The 15,722-nt window shown below is 36.6% G+C and overlaps 1 protein-coding gene across 6 annotated transcripts in view; it reads right to left on the bottom strand.

Moving 5' to 3' along the window:
• Positions 1 to 15,722, bottom strand: part of grid2 (glutamate receptor, ionotropic, delta 2) — a 591,201-nt gene that overhangs the window by 214,601 nt on the left and 360,878 nt on the right. For all 6 annotated transcript variants that reach the window (XR_002873852.2, XR_013658170.1, XM_078953108.1 and 3 more), the window contains one exon: positions 10,216 to 10,421. Coding sequence is in view for 4 of the 6 variants with exons in the window: in XM_078953108.1 (XP_078809234.1) it covers positions 10,216 to 10,421 (206 nt within the window). In the remaining 2 variants the exon portion in view is untranslated. The remainder of the gene's footprint in view (positions 1 to 10,215; positions 10,422 to 15,722) is intronic.

The following is a 15,722-nucleotide window of genomic DNA, read 5'->3' as shown; positions in this document are numbered from 1 at the left end:
TGTTAAAGAAGACCAATAAAATCGAAAACAATTAGAAATCCCAGCCACTTGCTCAAAATTCAATATCTTAGGAAATCCCAATTTAAATTATTTTTTGAGTTCTTTATGTCAAAAAAGTAAAATAAATAACATTCTTTTTAACATTTTTAATGAATACATAGTATAAATGACTTCTGAGAAAAAAACAGAGAACCTTTTAAATCAAGAATGGATCTTAGGCATCAAGACAAAAGTCCTTTTCTTTGCTTTGCTCTGAGTAAAATCTGGAGATGTCTGTTCTAACAAGAAGTTTTTACTGCCAGTGGCGAGTGCACACTGGCACGCACTTCCCTGGCAAATGCAACAGAGCGGCAAAATGTTAAATAACGCAGAAAATTGAATGAACATGTTCATTCTCACAATATATATCCATACATTTGTAGGAATGAGATGCATGGATGTGCATGGAATGAGGCGTTTGATTGGAGATTTATCAGATATCAATTCTATAAATTTTGGAGATATGATTTTTTTTATGCAATGCTATTCTAAGTCTACTAGAGTGTTGGTGACTTAAATCTATAGAGCGGTCAGAACCATCCCACCTATGAGTATCAAGTTTGAAGGTAAAGGAAAAGCAGTAGAAATCTGAAGGGGTCCACAATTTTACAACACACAACGAAAAAATGAGATTGCCAAGAATTACAGTTATTTTGAATCTCAATGCAAGGCTGCACATTGCCAAGAGCCCAATGGCCTTTAAAAGTCATATTGGATCTGTTGGCAGGTGTGGCAGGTGGGGGAAAAAAAAGAAAAGTAAAAGGGGGGGCTTTGGTCGCTCCTTAGGCTATTGTGGATCATTATCTCTCCATTTTCAGGACCAATCCCTTTCAGGGTCACAGGGGCTGCTGGAGCCAACCCGCTTTGTGTTGGGCAAAGGCAGGGTAGACGTTGAACAGGTCACTAGTCTGTTGCAGAGCCACACACTCACACCTAATTAAGGTATGAAGCATGTTTTTGGACTGTGGAAGGACACCAGAGTGCCTGGAGAGAACGCACACACAAGGAAAACATGAAAACTCCACACAGAGAGGTCCGTGCTGGGATTTGAACCAGGGCCTGCACCACTGTACAGACCATGGATCATTGCAATATGGGAAAACCAAATAAATAAATAAAATACTCCATCTCTCACCTGCAATCATCCAACCAGTGCTTTTTCAATTCCTATATTGAGTCTCTGTGAAAGCTATCAGGTTATATTAGTAAAATGCAGATATTGTGTGTTCCAGCATGTTTTTCAGGTTACAGTGACCTTTGGTCACATATTAAAATATACAGACTCAAAAATAAAGTTGCATCAATGCACAGAATTCATTATACTATGTATACAATGAAGGCCTTCTATGCCATTCTATGCTGTTCTAAAAGTGGGAATGTGCATATGTGTCACTGAAAATACCTTTCTCTGTTTTAAAAATATGAATAATTATTATGTTGTTAAAGCTTCCATAAATAAACCGTAAATTGACACCAATATTTTTCTTATATGTCATTTCCATTAACCCTCCTGTTATGTTACGGGTCAAATTAACCTGTTAACCTCAAAGCTTGAACATCTAGGAAAAAACTGTAGTTAAAAGTATTTTTTCAGCATGAAACTTCTTCTGCTTGCCTTAATTAGTGTAATCAACATATATTATGAAAATGGTTCATCTCACATATATGCAACCACCCCCTGCATGTTTATGTCACATAGATACTGTTCGGGTCAATTTGACCCAGCAGTCAAACTGGAGGTACAAGGATGTCTTATTATATTTGTTAAGCTTATAAGCAGTTTAGTAATATGGATTTTGAAGACAATGGTCTGACTTTAGATGTTAATAAATCTTATTAACACTTTCAGGTATTTGCAAGACATCTATAATGCTAATAAATATCTTACTAGCATCTGACACATTAATAAAGCCTATTAATTTGTTAAGTTAGTTAATAAAACTTATAAGCTTATTATAAACATCTTACTAGAACCCCAAACATTAATAATACTTCTTCATTTGTTAACAAAGGTTGTTAATAAATCTTATTAAGCTTATTAACACTGACACATTTGTTAGGCACCTACAATGTTAATAAATGCCTCATTAGCATATTGAAAACATCCTAATAATAATGCTTGTAAATGTGTTAAGTAAGTAATTTAATAAACCTCATTAGACTTATTGTACTAATAAATGTCTTACTAACACCCTAAAAATTCATTTATAACGCTTGTTAATGCGTTAACAAAGCTTGTTAAGGAATCTTAATTTAAAGTTTTACCAAAAGATTCTCTGCATGGGAGTCCTTCCAACATTACATAGGCAGACCTTTACAAAATGAGTAGCAGAAGCAGAATGATGACAGTCCAGGAGGCTCTGGAAGTCATCAATGATCATGATCAGAAGAAGACTATCTTGAGCTAAGTTCTGATTCTAATGATTTTGATTTGGAACCAGATGAGGGAATTGCTATTCCTGTTCCTCCAAGCAAGACATTCATATCAATGAATGGTGAAATACATTGGTCTTCATCCCCAAATATGCGTCAGACAAACCTGTCTGCAGAAAACATAATAAAGACAGTGTCAGGGCCCACTAGGATGGCAGTGACTCATGTGACCATGTCAATTCAATTCATTCATTCATTTTCTTAACCGTTTTTCCCTTTCGGGGTCACGGGGCTGCCGGAGCCTATCCCGGCCACTTGTGGGCAAAGGCAGAGGACAACCTGGACAGGTCGCCAGTCTGTCGCAGGGTGGAGTGTCCACAAACACACATCCATTCACTCTCACACTCACACTTAGGGACAATTTTAGAGTTGCCAATTAACCTATGAAGCATGTTTTTTGGACGGTGGGAGGAAGCCGGAGACCCCGGAGAGAACCCACGCATGCATGGGGAAACATGCAAACTCCACACAGAAAGGTCCCCCGTTGATGTAGTTTTTCACGTCCCCCAACCGGGACTTGAACCGGAGGCCTTCTTGCTGTGAGGCAAGACCGCTAACCACTGCGCCACCAATTCAATTCAATTTTATTTTATTTTATTTGTATAGCCCAAATTCACAACAACAGTCGTCTCGATGGGCTTCATCTCGGTAATTGAAAAAGTAAAACATAAAATCAAAAGGATCATGAATACAAAGAATTCAATAGGAAAATACTAAATTGAACTAACTAAACAGACTAAACTAAACGGTCATCCCTTCCCTTAGAGCCCCCTTTGCTGTAAGGAAAAACTCCCAATAAAAAAAACGGATTCCGGAAAAAATGAAGAAACCTCAGGGGTGCCCACATGAAGGAGGGATCCTGCCCCAGGACAGACAGGCAATTTACCAGAACTCATAGAGAGGACTTAACTTAACAACATATTTAAAGTCCAGCAGACGAGCTTCATCCAGATTGAGTTGGGGGGACGGCTGGGGGCGCGAGTCGAGCTGGAGACAGGATCCAGGTCAAGACAAGCGTGACCTGTGCGAAATGTGCAAAATTAATTTGCACAAAGCACAGAGTAATGACAGGTCACTCTTGTGTTGTGTATATGTACAGACACACACACAACTTCATATTGCGATTGCTTGTCTGTTGTATTGTGATTTTGTTTTTTTTTTGTTGTTCACAGTGCATGTATGTAAAACAAAATTTCAAGATTATGTTTCAATATTATGTAAAACTATTGTATTTTATATGTTAGTCTTTCAAAAGTACTACAATAGTGAAAAAAAAAAAAAGTTTGAACATGTTTATTTTTAAGAAAAATTGAGTGAATTATCTAATAATTGAACCACTTCCTGTTAGAGGTAAGGAACACCATTTCACTAAGTTTTGATAGAATAATTAGTAATTGAGTTAGTAATGAAATTTTCTCACTGCTTGTTAGGATTTTCTGGGTTTCAGACATTTTTTAATTAATAAAACATGCACCAGGTCAAATTGACCCAGGAACATCATCTCTGTTCCTCAGAAATGAACATATCAGGAGGGTTAAAAATGTCAGTTGCTGTCATCACAATATCCCAACAACCTGACAAGATGTGAGACTACAATATGGTTCCTTAAAAACCATAAAGACATAAAGATCACAGATTGGAATACAATAATAAATAACATAACACAAAGCTCAAAGTAATTTAGTTATATAATTTGATCCAAAAGCTTATTTTTGTTGATTGATACTTTTACCTTTAGACAATCTGTTCTGAAATGCTTCAAAAGACTTCTTTATGTCTGTCACTAAAGAATTCTCACATTGGAGTCTGACTTCATAAATATGAGTACAAAAGCATGAAAATGTGCTTTTACATTATTCATAGACTAAAGTATCAGTCTTTACAAGCAAAGAATTTCCTTGGACAAACCCATGTTTGAGTGGCTTCATGCCAACTGTCTGGTTTCCCTTGAATTCCTTTAGAGGTCGGACTTGAACTCTACTGAACTTCTGCAAAAACTTCAGAAAATGGAACTTGAAATTGTTCTATTTCATTCAGGAGGTTTCAGAAGCAGCACAATTTAAAACATTTCGTTTTAAAAGACACAAATTTAACTCAAAAGATCATCTCTGAAAACCCCCAAAGACAGTGTTTCACATGTGCCTCCTGTTCATTCTTTAAGTCTGGAGGGGCCCTGCTTGGTGACAGTAGAACCCAAAGAGCTCAAATTAGAGAAAATACCAATAAGCTCAAAATAATTACAAAAATAAATATTTTTATTTTGACATTTTTATACACCAGTCATGTTATACCCATTCTCAATGGTAATTTCATTGCTGAATTTAAAAAAAAAGAACCCATGTTTGCAATGATTCCATAGATCAGTCAGGAAAGAACTGGTGTTGGTTTCTTTTAATATGAGTTCCTTTTTGTGTTTTTCTCCTTCTGTTGTGAAATTGTTGATGGGAAGTTCTCTGCATCTCTGCAATTGATGAATTAAGAGCAGGTTTGGAAAAGAAACAAGAAAAACTAGAGGCCTGTGAAGGTGATGTTTTTAACTGGTGATCCAGTCTTGGATTGCTCTTCTCTTGTGTCTGTCGGTCTTCTTGTGCCAGGTGATTTGGAACAGCTTGCAGTCCAAGTCGACTGTCAGGGCCAAATGCATCTGGATGGGAGGTGCTATTTCTGTGACAAATGACCTTACAAATAACTAATGGAGAAAAAAAAACAAGGTTTACCTCGTCTCTGTCCGTCTCTACATGTCTGCACGCTCGTCTGTGGTTGTCCTGCAACCTTTGAGTCTGTCTCCCTTCTTTCCGCCTTGCAAGGATGCCAGGAAAAGGCATCTGCTCTAATCCATCTGATCCAGCAGTCTTTACTGTCTTCCAACACTTCATCTCAGAAATAAATCCCAAGAGGTGTCTGACTAAATGTAATTAAGTGACTGGCCTGCCAACCTTAGTAAAAGAAAGGGAGGAACTCAAAAAGTCAAATATGTGTGTAACTAACAAACAAACAAAAAGAATTGGGGATGATGTGGCATCGAAGAAAAACGTCACCAGAATAGTTTTGAGGTACGAAAGGCAAGAAGGGTCATGTCTCCTAAAGATTTTTCAGTTTGCTCTCCTTTTCATAATAACTTCATATCTCATTATCACAAGATGACGGGATAAAATTATAGCTTGCTATCACAGGATCACAGCTTATTAATGCCTTATTGCAGGGGTGTCAAACTCATTTTCACCGAGGGCCACATAAGCATAGTGGCTGTCCTCAAAGGGCCAGATAGAACTTATACATGTAACTAAATGTAACGAAAAATAAACGTAACTACTCCTTAATGTTACATAACTCATTATTTATTTATTATAACTTTTTAAAGTGACAATTACAGTTGCATAGAAAACATAAGTTTGCTCGTTCCTCTTTCATAAATCCTTTTCAGTTTGATTCTGTCAGGTTAGGTCATATTGACAGTGTTTAAGTCCTAATGTATAGTTGCCCGATCCAATATTTCAAGTCAGATTCACCCTAGATATGAATAAATACACACCAATTTTTATTTTTTATTTTAAGAAATTAAAAACTTTTATGCTCTCGCGAGCCACACAAAATAACACAGCGGGACACATTTGACCCGCGGGCTTTGAGTTTCACTCATGTGCCTTATATTGGTGATCACTAAATCTTCTCAAACGGCTATGGCTGATACACTCAAAAAAATGATCCATGCTGTTTTCCTGTTTCTCTTTATTTATTCTTTTTATCGTATCTTCTGCTGTTTTACGACTAAAATTTTTCACCTATTTTAACCATTCAACTATTAAAATGATAAGCTCTTTCGTTTAAGACTTTTGGTCCTTTAAATCCTTCGACTTTTCGAAGAAAGAAAACTTTTGTTCGTGTTTTTCCACGTTTTTTTTGCCTTGCCTTTCTTGATAAAATTGAGTTCGACTAACTCAATTATATTTCATTACATGGAAGAATTTTCTTTGAGGTGGGGCTACTCATATTTATTGGATGGAAATCCTGCCCACAATTAAATTGAGTCCATCCAATGAGTTATTTGAGTGTAAAAAAGTTCCTTTTCACCAACAATTTAAATTATTTTTTAAAGTTAGACCACACCTAAGGTTTTCAATAATATCAAAGTGTGATAAACGTCACCATAAAAGATCTTTGAGAAAAATCGTGATTTCAATATTTTCCACATTAAAATAAATAGCAGAGCAATTTTTGCAGTTGTGTCTCATTATTTTGTTCATGCATGCTGTGGGTGGCATGTCTATGTTAGCTGAGACAGCTAGAGGGACACCTGATGTGAAAAAATTAACAAATGATAAGTTGATCAATTAGTTATGAATCTGTTAGCCGTTCGGCTCTTATATCCGACAAACTCCAAATAAGTGTGTTATTTCAAGAAAACATTTTTGCAATCTCGAGATCATGACTTAATTACTCAATCTCTTGGGAAAATGATGAAATTTTATTGTCATTTTGAAAAAAAAAAAGATAAGTTCTTAGGTCATAACCTCCAGAAAAATGAGCTAAAAAATAATAACAGATGTGGCCATTTTCGTCTTCTATTCTATGATTGTTACTTTGGTAAACCACATTCAAGTAGCACACAATAGATAGTAGCGCACAATTAACATATTTAGGTGTGATTTTTCTGCTCAAACAATAAGAAATAAAATAGATTTTAAAAAAATACTTTGAATTCAAAGCAATAAAGAAAAATATGACCTGAATAAAAAGACATAGCAAAAATAATATGAAACTACCAGAACAAAAGGCAGTTTTTTCTAACTTCAGTTTCAGTCTCAGGAAAGAAGCTAGACCTCAACAGTGAATTTAGTTTACCGGAAGGCTGACAAGCAGCAGTCCATAAGAATGATGGGTGGGGTCACATGTGCCTCCCCCAGGGTCCTCCCCTTAAAATGGCTAGCGAAGATCTCACTAATGGATTTGAAACTACACCCAGTGACCTTCTCAGCTGCTCTGACAATCAGTGATGAGATGGCTCAGAACACGTTTTAATACTATAACTGTAAAAGGACGTAGAAGGTCAAATCTAGTCTTAAGAGGTTTCATTGGGAGATACAGATGTCAGTGGGGTTTCTTAGAGGAGCTGGCTGAGCCGCTGTACCATGCAATAGTATCACTAATAGAAGAACCCATATACTTGAATTTGGGCACACCTGAACAATATTGGCGTACATGAGCCGGAAACAAAGCTGTGCACTGGGCCGGCAGCCATTCTGATCACACTTTTTAGTGTCAAGGCTTGAAAGTCAAGAGTCTCAGCAAAGGCATCAATCACTGGAGGGCACTTTTAACAGCAAGTTTTATTTCAGTTCCAGTCAGCAAATTTATAAAGTCTTTTGCCACAACAGTGTCAAACAAGTTGCCGTTTTTAACAATCTCAAATTCTGAGGAAAAGAGATGAACGGTAGAGCTAAACGGACAAATTACCAAGTGATCTTGAATTTACAAAATACTTCTTTTCAAAAAGAAAAGTGATTCATTTTATATATATATATATATATACTTTTTTCTTACTTATATGTATGTATGTATGTATATATATATATTAAACTTCCATGAACAATCATGATGCGTTTTACATTTAAACTATTTTACAAGCTTGGTATCAAAGTTTATTATGTTTTACAAGAGTTAAATCAGGGCCAGAGCTACAGGGGAGTATAGGGGGGCTGCTGCCTTCTCTAAGCAAAATACTTTGCCCCACCCCCCATTTTCAATATTTTAATATTAGTATCATTATAGAAAGATTACAAAAAAAAGATCAATACCATCTCATTTAAGCATTAGTAATAGCACCACAGCTGTTTTAAAATTAATAATAATATGAAGAACAACAATAAAACTGTTTGAAATTCGTATTTTTAAACAATTTTGTTGTAATAGCTGTCCACTCTGCAGTTCCCATTTGCCACCCTATCAAAAATGTCTGCCCCCCTCCCGCCCCTTATATAAAATATTCAAGCTCCATGACTGAGTTTAAGTACTAATTTCCCTGTCTTATAATTGCAAGACATGCATCCAAATTTGATTTCTTTTTTTCGATTTCCATTTTTTAAGTACCAAACTAGCTAGCTACTTGATCATGCAGCTGATACTTGATAGCTACTTGACACTGTAGCTAACTAGCTAGCTAGCAGGACGGACGGACAGAAATTGCTCTTTATATGTACTTAAATCTTCAAAATCTCTGCCAATTCTTAACAATTTTCCTTTTTTTGGAACAGGCAACATACAAAAATTTTTTTGTCAAAAAATCTACTGCATGACTAGGGCAGTCCACCAATGTTGCTCTTTGGCCCCACAAACTGTCATTTCGTTAAATACTGCGGTGAACATACACATGTCACACAAAAACCCCACATCCCCCTTCTTGTCACGCATTTGAGTAAATTACCCTGTGATTGCTCCTTCTGAGGTCACTTTTAATTAAACTGAGATATGAACATGATGCATGGGATTTAACTATATCCTACCACTACAAATTATGAATTCATAACCAATGCTTGAGCCTTTTGATTTCAACCATGACCTCCACATCATTTATGTTTTAGAGCAAGGGAACTCCTCTAATCGTCTACTGCGGAGATAGAGGGCATGATAAGGGTAGACTGCATTTGAATGTGTGTGTGTGTTTGATTTTAGTAGCATTAAAAGATGTAAGCATTTCAAAATTGGAAGGATGTCTTGCTTTTATCCTGTTGATCTAAGAAAAAAAAGGAATTAGAAGCGCATATTAAAACTTTAACAGGCTCTGATTGTAAAGCTTCGGTCAAAATGGTCTATGAATGCAGGTTTTAGGTTTCCGTTGAATGAATTATCACTAACCTTGGACAACCAAAAGAAAAAACAAAAAAAGAGATTTCTGTTTAAAGTCAAACAAAGACCCAACAAAGGAATGTCACTTTCTGAAACTCACGCTAAGCCAACATTTGCTCATTTAATCTGTTTGGACATCTTGATAGAGGAGCATTTTGACCTCATGCAAGTTTAACTGAGTTTATCTGTGAAAGGTCTTTTCAGTTTTGTTTTGTGTGTGTGTGTGTGTGTGTGTGTGTATAGGTGTGTGTGTGTAGGTGTGTGCAAAATTGACAGGATCACCATAACAAACCAGCAACAGATTAAACTTTACCGAAGAAGGGGCAAGCTACACCTAAATAGAACACACTGTTTGACCTACCGTAACTTTTCAACCGTTATATGATCAACATGAATCAGCCAATTCTGAAGCGGAGAAAAGGGGCTTTTCACATGGCTTTGCACCAATATCTAACGCATTTCTAACACTTCAAAATCTGCTACATTTACATTAATTGTGTGAACGGTTGACGGATACGATAGTCAAACTGGTGTTAAAGAATTAACTGGTCATGCACAGAAAACTTCAAACTACCAGACAGGATCTTGTGATGGTTGACAGGTTCTGAACGCCAACAGCTTTGGCTGTCCACATTAATACTAAATGTCAAACAAATGTGCTTTTCCTATATATTTACTATCCTGTAGTCTATCAGACACATGGAGTCAACAGACTCTGCCACTGTCACGTTCATTAAAATATCAAATCTGTTCTGTTTTTGATCAAACAGGAGTGTGTGAGTTTTACCCGAGTAGGGTGTCTTATAAGTATTTTGATCACAAAAATTAAAGAAACAACAATAGCGGCTTCCTCTGTCAACCAGTAACACAAAAAAAGACCAAAGGAAACCTCCTCCTTACCTCTGTGATAAAAGCCTTTGCAGTTGCTGGACTCATAAAGAGCACAGCTCGACGTAGTGTATCTCTGTACCGATGAAGCTCTTCCACGCGCATTGTTCTGAACAAACTTGTGATCATCATGTTGATGTTTGATTCAACCTTCTGAAGGGACACTTCCATTCCATGCTGAGAGATCCGGTCGAGGAAATCCTCAATACCACGAATATCTGGAGGAAGAACAGAGTAATAGAAGGTAATCAAACTACAGTACATTGTACAGGATATGTACCTGCAAGGTCGAGAAAAATCATGTTATAGATAGTCGAAGGTGTTTATTTTCCCTTTGATGAAGTTCTATTTTCTTATTAAGCACAGTGTCTGGAAACACCATGTCACACAATCATTAGGTACATTTTGTGCATTTTCCACGTATGAAATTTTCCTATTTTGTAATATTCATGTGATATACATAATTCCTAAGTCTCAACTCTTTATGTGAATTCGGTTTTGAGAAATTCAAAATTTTGGTCGGTTAAGAGTTATGCAGCTTGCACATATTATGCATCATTTTAATGCAGTTATTACATAAATCGCACACAATTGTGTGGGATTTTTGCAAGATGTATATGCAAAATTGTGGCACTAACGAATTGGATAAAAATAGCGCAATAATCACGCATAGTTCATGTACTACATTGATTCACGTGTTCTTTGCGTGGGTTATTCGTACTTTTTCCGGGGTTTTAACGTGGTTCATTCATGATACATCTGTGAAAATTTGATGTAAAGACTTCAACTTTTCCACGTATATTCAGGTATGACCAATTTTCATTTGTGCAATATGCATATATTGTACATAGTGGCTGTATGACATGGCCTCTATATTTCACTCAGCAAAATTGATATTTTTTAGTTGTTTCACTGGCTCTTATCAAGCGTAATCAGAATATGTGTACACACATATACAGGAAAAACTTCATCATATACTATGTAAGAAACACTTAAAAAACGTAATTTGAATCAAAAAGCAAAACTGTGCCTCATAATCCCGAGTACTTTACATGTGACTTAAATCTGGTTGTGTTCAATGATATCAACAGTTGCACACAATAATACGTGTTATGGTGAATATGCCATTGCGGCTAATGTCTACCGATGTCAGACATTGCCTTTTACATGTTACATGTTATTCTTAGTGATTCCAGTCTGTTTTTTGTTTTTTTTCATGTATTGCAAACAAGTTTAAGAGTTTCATGTATATTGAATATGTTAACTCCTTTAATATAGTCTAACTAATTGAAGTACTCATCTCTGACACTTCTGTCTCGCTTAATAGACCTTATGCTGTAGTTTCGTGCACCTTATACATGAAATAAGTTCGAAAACTGACCATTCATTGACAGTGTGCCTTATAATTCAGTGGGCCCTATAAAGCATATGCATTTATTTAAATATAAGCAGTTGTTTAGCATCCAAAGGATAATATTGTGCTGCTAAAAGTACAGGAAGTTTTAAATAAAATATCTATTTTCTTTAATCTCATGATATGCATTGCTTATGAGTCCATAAGTGCTGTTAGATTGTTAAGTTTTTATTTATATGCATTATAAGCAGTAGTTATTCAGAGAACAATGTTATGAAGTGAGTAAACGTATTCCCCAGAGAGATAAAATGCAATGGGCCTACTGGTATATATGTTGTTTAAACCATACAGTGCTATAGCTACATCATTTAAAAGTTTAAATGGTGATGAAACCTGGATGTTAGTGTTGGATTTTTTCTGCCTGAACTCCCCCACTTCTAATGAGCTACATTTGCAGTCAAGGTAATCCTAATTAAAGCACTTTGGTGGAGACCACAGCTAATGATGTCAGAGCACAAATGTGTGTGTTTGTGTGGCTGCACTATGTAAAGAACCTACCTAATGATCTATTTGATATGGAAAATGGATGACAATGTCATCCTTCTCTGTGTCGCATTTGAGCAATTAGCTGAATTGATTAGACTTTTTAGGGGAGAAAGTGCTAAGGTGACAGAGATTTCATCAAGGCGGAATTTTATATTATATCAAGAGGAGACAGACTGGAGTTACACTCACTTTGAAAATTAAATCTGGAAATTGAGAGAGGTTGAAGATTGAAAAAACATCTGTTATACTGTATGTAAAGCCAGTTATGAGGGTAAAGAAAAGACGGCTATAGTTTTATTTGAAATGTAAAATCAGGTGACATCGAGGATTGTCCCCTTCGAGGATTGTTAGTTCAATTTAGTATTTTCCTATTGAATTCTATGTATTCATGATCTTTTTGATTTTATGTTTTACTTTTCAATTACCGATACGAAGCCCGTGGAGACGACTGTTGTTGTGAATTTGGGCTATACAAATAAAATTGAATTGAATTGAAATTGAAAGACCTCTGATGTACTCTGATGAGAACTGTGTTTTTGGAGTTTTTAAACATTGTCTAGTAGCTTTTTTTTAAGATGGAGGACATATTTAAAGAAAATTAAGCTTAACTTTGCGTTTCTGAGTATTTCTTTATTCAAACTCTTGTGATGGAGTATCAGACAAAAAAAACGCAATTTGAAAAAGATTGTTGCTATACCATAGGTGCTACAATCAGCAGGGCACAAGCTCCCTGCTCCACTCCTTTCCGATACATCTATTTGTAGACGACTTGATCCCTGTACGTCTCTGTTTTCCTTGACCGAGTTGCCATCAGGCTGAAACTGTGCAACATCATAATCTTAATAAAAAGACCATTAGGACGCTTTTACAATCGATAAAAAGATGATCGGAGTGGGACTTTTACATGAAATGAACTTCTTTGACTTTAAACAATTTTTAAAAAGGAAGAAATTTTGATGCTTCTTACATTGCTCACACTTGGGAAATGCATACACAATCCTGTCTAAAAGAAGACATGATAATTAAATCCTATAATACTTTGCTATCACAATTGTTGTTAATATTGATTGTTGTGTGTTCTCCAGGATTTTTCATGTCACATTTTGCATTATGAAGCTATAAGTGGGTGTTTCTGTAGTCCATTTTATTCCATCTGTAGTTCCCTTCGAGTCACTTTGTATCTCTCTGCTGTCAGCCATTTTTACAGCTGAAGGAAAGGTTGACTTGAAGTTTGCAGATCTCTGCCTTTAGCTTTTGACCAATGACATTTGTCACGAGTCAAGGAAAGGTAGGAAGGATTTCTTTTTTATTCAATTAAGCCACGCCATGTGCTCAGAAAAGTAAAACACTATATTTTTCTGAGTTGCTTGTGCAGGCTAAAAGTGCATTTGTTCCTAAATTCTCCTGTTCTGTGCAATCTGTACCCTTTGTTCATGATTTAAAGGGAAACTGTCTATCTGTATTTGTTCCCCTTTACTCACTATTTATGGTATTGTTTTTACCACTTACGCTTGACAGTGAGAAAGGGGTTATGAGTAAAGCAGACCGTAAGACGGCACCTGCAATTGGGAATTCATTTTTCTAAGATTTGTGTGGGCAGGTATCACATAATTAGCTGGAAAAATAATTTACTGCAATACTAAGTAATGAAAACTAAATTATCTTGGGCGAAGTAATGAATGTCTGAGTCACCTGGGTTCCATATCGCAGCCTCTTAAAACCAACTCTAGATAACTTGCAGTGTGTCTGCTGTAGAAATGAAATACCCATGGCTCTGTGGTATAGCTTAATGAAAAAGACAGTCTAGTATGGCCCTTTTTTTTGCCAAATATCTTTCTATAAGTGTTTTTTTTTTTTTTTCAAATTGCAGAAGCACATTTGAATTGATCTTGTTTTCATTTGCCAAAATCTTAAATGTTGACAAAGGCAGGGTTACACTACGGTCACATATCCCAAAAAGCCACCACGTGGTGACCTAAATGCAAGTTTTTGAGCAATACCGTCACATGGCCATGGAGTTTTTAAGAAAATGTAAACTTTTTATGGGGACCGCATGATTTTTTTGACATCGGGCAATGGCTCTCCAGACACATTTGGAGGTCACGCGGTGTCAGTCCAGCAGCAGCGCAGTAATCGACAAACAAGTGGGTCTCTAAGGTCCCCAAATTTTAGACGTCACCCTCCAGCCAGCCCCCGCCCCCTGCTGTCACTGTCCGATTGTTAGAACTTGTGAGGTAGCAGGAGGCATGTTGTCTAAAATATGTAAATTTGTAAATTCACAAGATTATAATGTGTGCTCAAAATCGGAGTTCTGAAATCTTAGCCTGCTTTTTATATATTCCTTGATTTCAGGCGGCAGGTGGCACTTGATACGAATGGCTGCCATCTGAGACATCTACACATCGTCCAATCAGAGCTGTTGCCGGACGACAGTCTGGCTGCCACCACCCAGCTTTCGCCCGATTTTGTGCCGATGCCTCCCTATTTCGCGGTGGCAGTTGAATATCTGACCGTAGCATTATTTGCCTTCAATTAGGGCTTTTTAATATTAAAATATCATACCTTTCTTTTATAAAATAGCTTTTAGCATCCCATCTTCTTTCATCTATGCTTAGAATCTACAGAAACGCTTTGTGTGTGTAACATATCTGCAAAGGATTAAAAATTATGAAGAATGACTTTGTGTTGAAAGAATTGGACATTTTGATTATACCTGTGATCTTAAGAAAACTATTACTTGCAACTGATAAACTTTATCTTAAGGTATTGTAGACCTCATTGACTTAGAAGCGTTCATCTGCCTTTCTGCCATTGCTCCTGCTTGCCTGGGTGATCCCTCTAGCTTTACTTGCCACAATCAATTCTTTCGAAAAAGCTATCTTAAAACCCAGTTGGTGTTTGTGATGCACTGCAAAAGAGTAGATTAACAAAGGAAGCTTGTTTCTCCACAATGGGTCATTATCACTATGTTTCTCCATTTGTGTCTGTTATTTTGGCTCCTGTCATGTGTTCAATGTTTTTCTTTTAAATTGAAATTTTACTAGATTTCTATTGGCCAATCATCAGATATAAAAACTTAATGCTCCTCTCACCCTTCCGCGGGTGGTTTTTCACACAAGCTCTGGTCCTCTACCAGAGGCCTGGGAGCTTGAGAGTCCTGCGCAGTATCTTAGCTGTTCCTAGCACTGCGCTTTTCTGGACTGAGAGGTCTGAGGTCTTTCCAGGTATCTGTTGTAGCCACTCCTCCAGCTTGGGGGTCACTGCCTCCAACTACCACAGGCACCACTGTCACCTTCACTTTCCAGGCTTTCTCCAGTTCTTCTATGAGTACCTGGTATTTCTCCAGTTTCTCGTGTTTCTTCTTCCTGATGTTCCCATCGCTTGGCACTGCCACATCCACCACAACGGCTTTCCTCTGTTCTTTACAACAACTTTGAATCTGATTTCATTCTTATCTGTCAATTTGTCCCCTCAATTCTGCTTATATAATGTACCCAGAAACTGATTTCAAATGTTAGGATTTAACAATTTGGTTGAATTTTCATTGTAATAATTTACTTTTTATTACATGCAGATATGTCAGAATCTCAATTGTTTGTTTCAAAGTAAAATTAAATCT

This window comes from Oryzias latipes, chromosome 9, assembly GCF_053564925.1.
Source record: "Oryzias latipes strain Hd-rR chromosome 9, Olatipes_Hd-rR_3.1".
Classification (NCBI taxonomy): domain Eukaryota; kingdom Metazoa; phylum Chordata; class Actinopteri; order Beloniformes; family Adrianichthyidae; genus Oryzias; species Oryzias latipes.
This window is presented reverse-complemented; position numbering and strand designations above follow the sequence as displayed.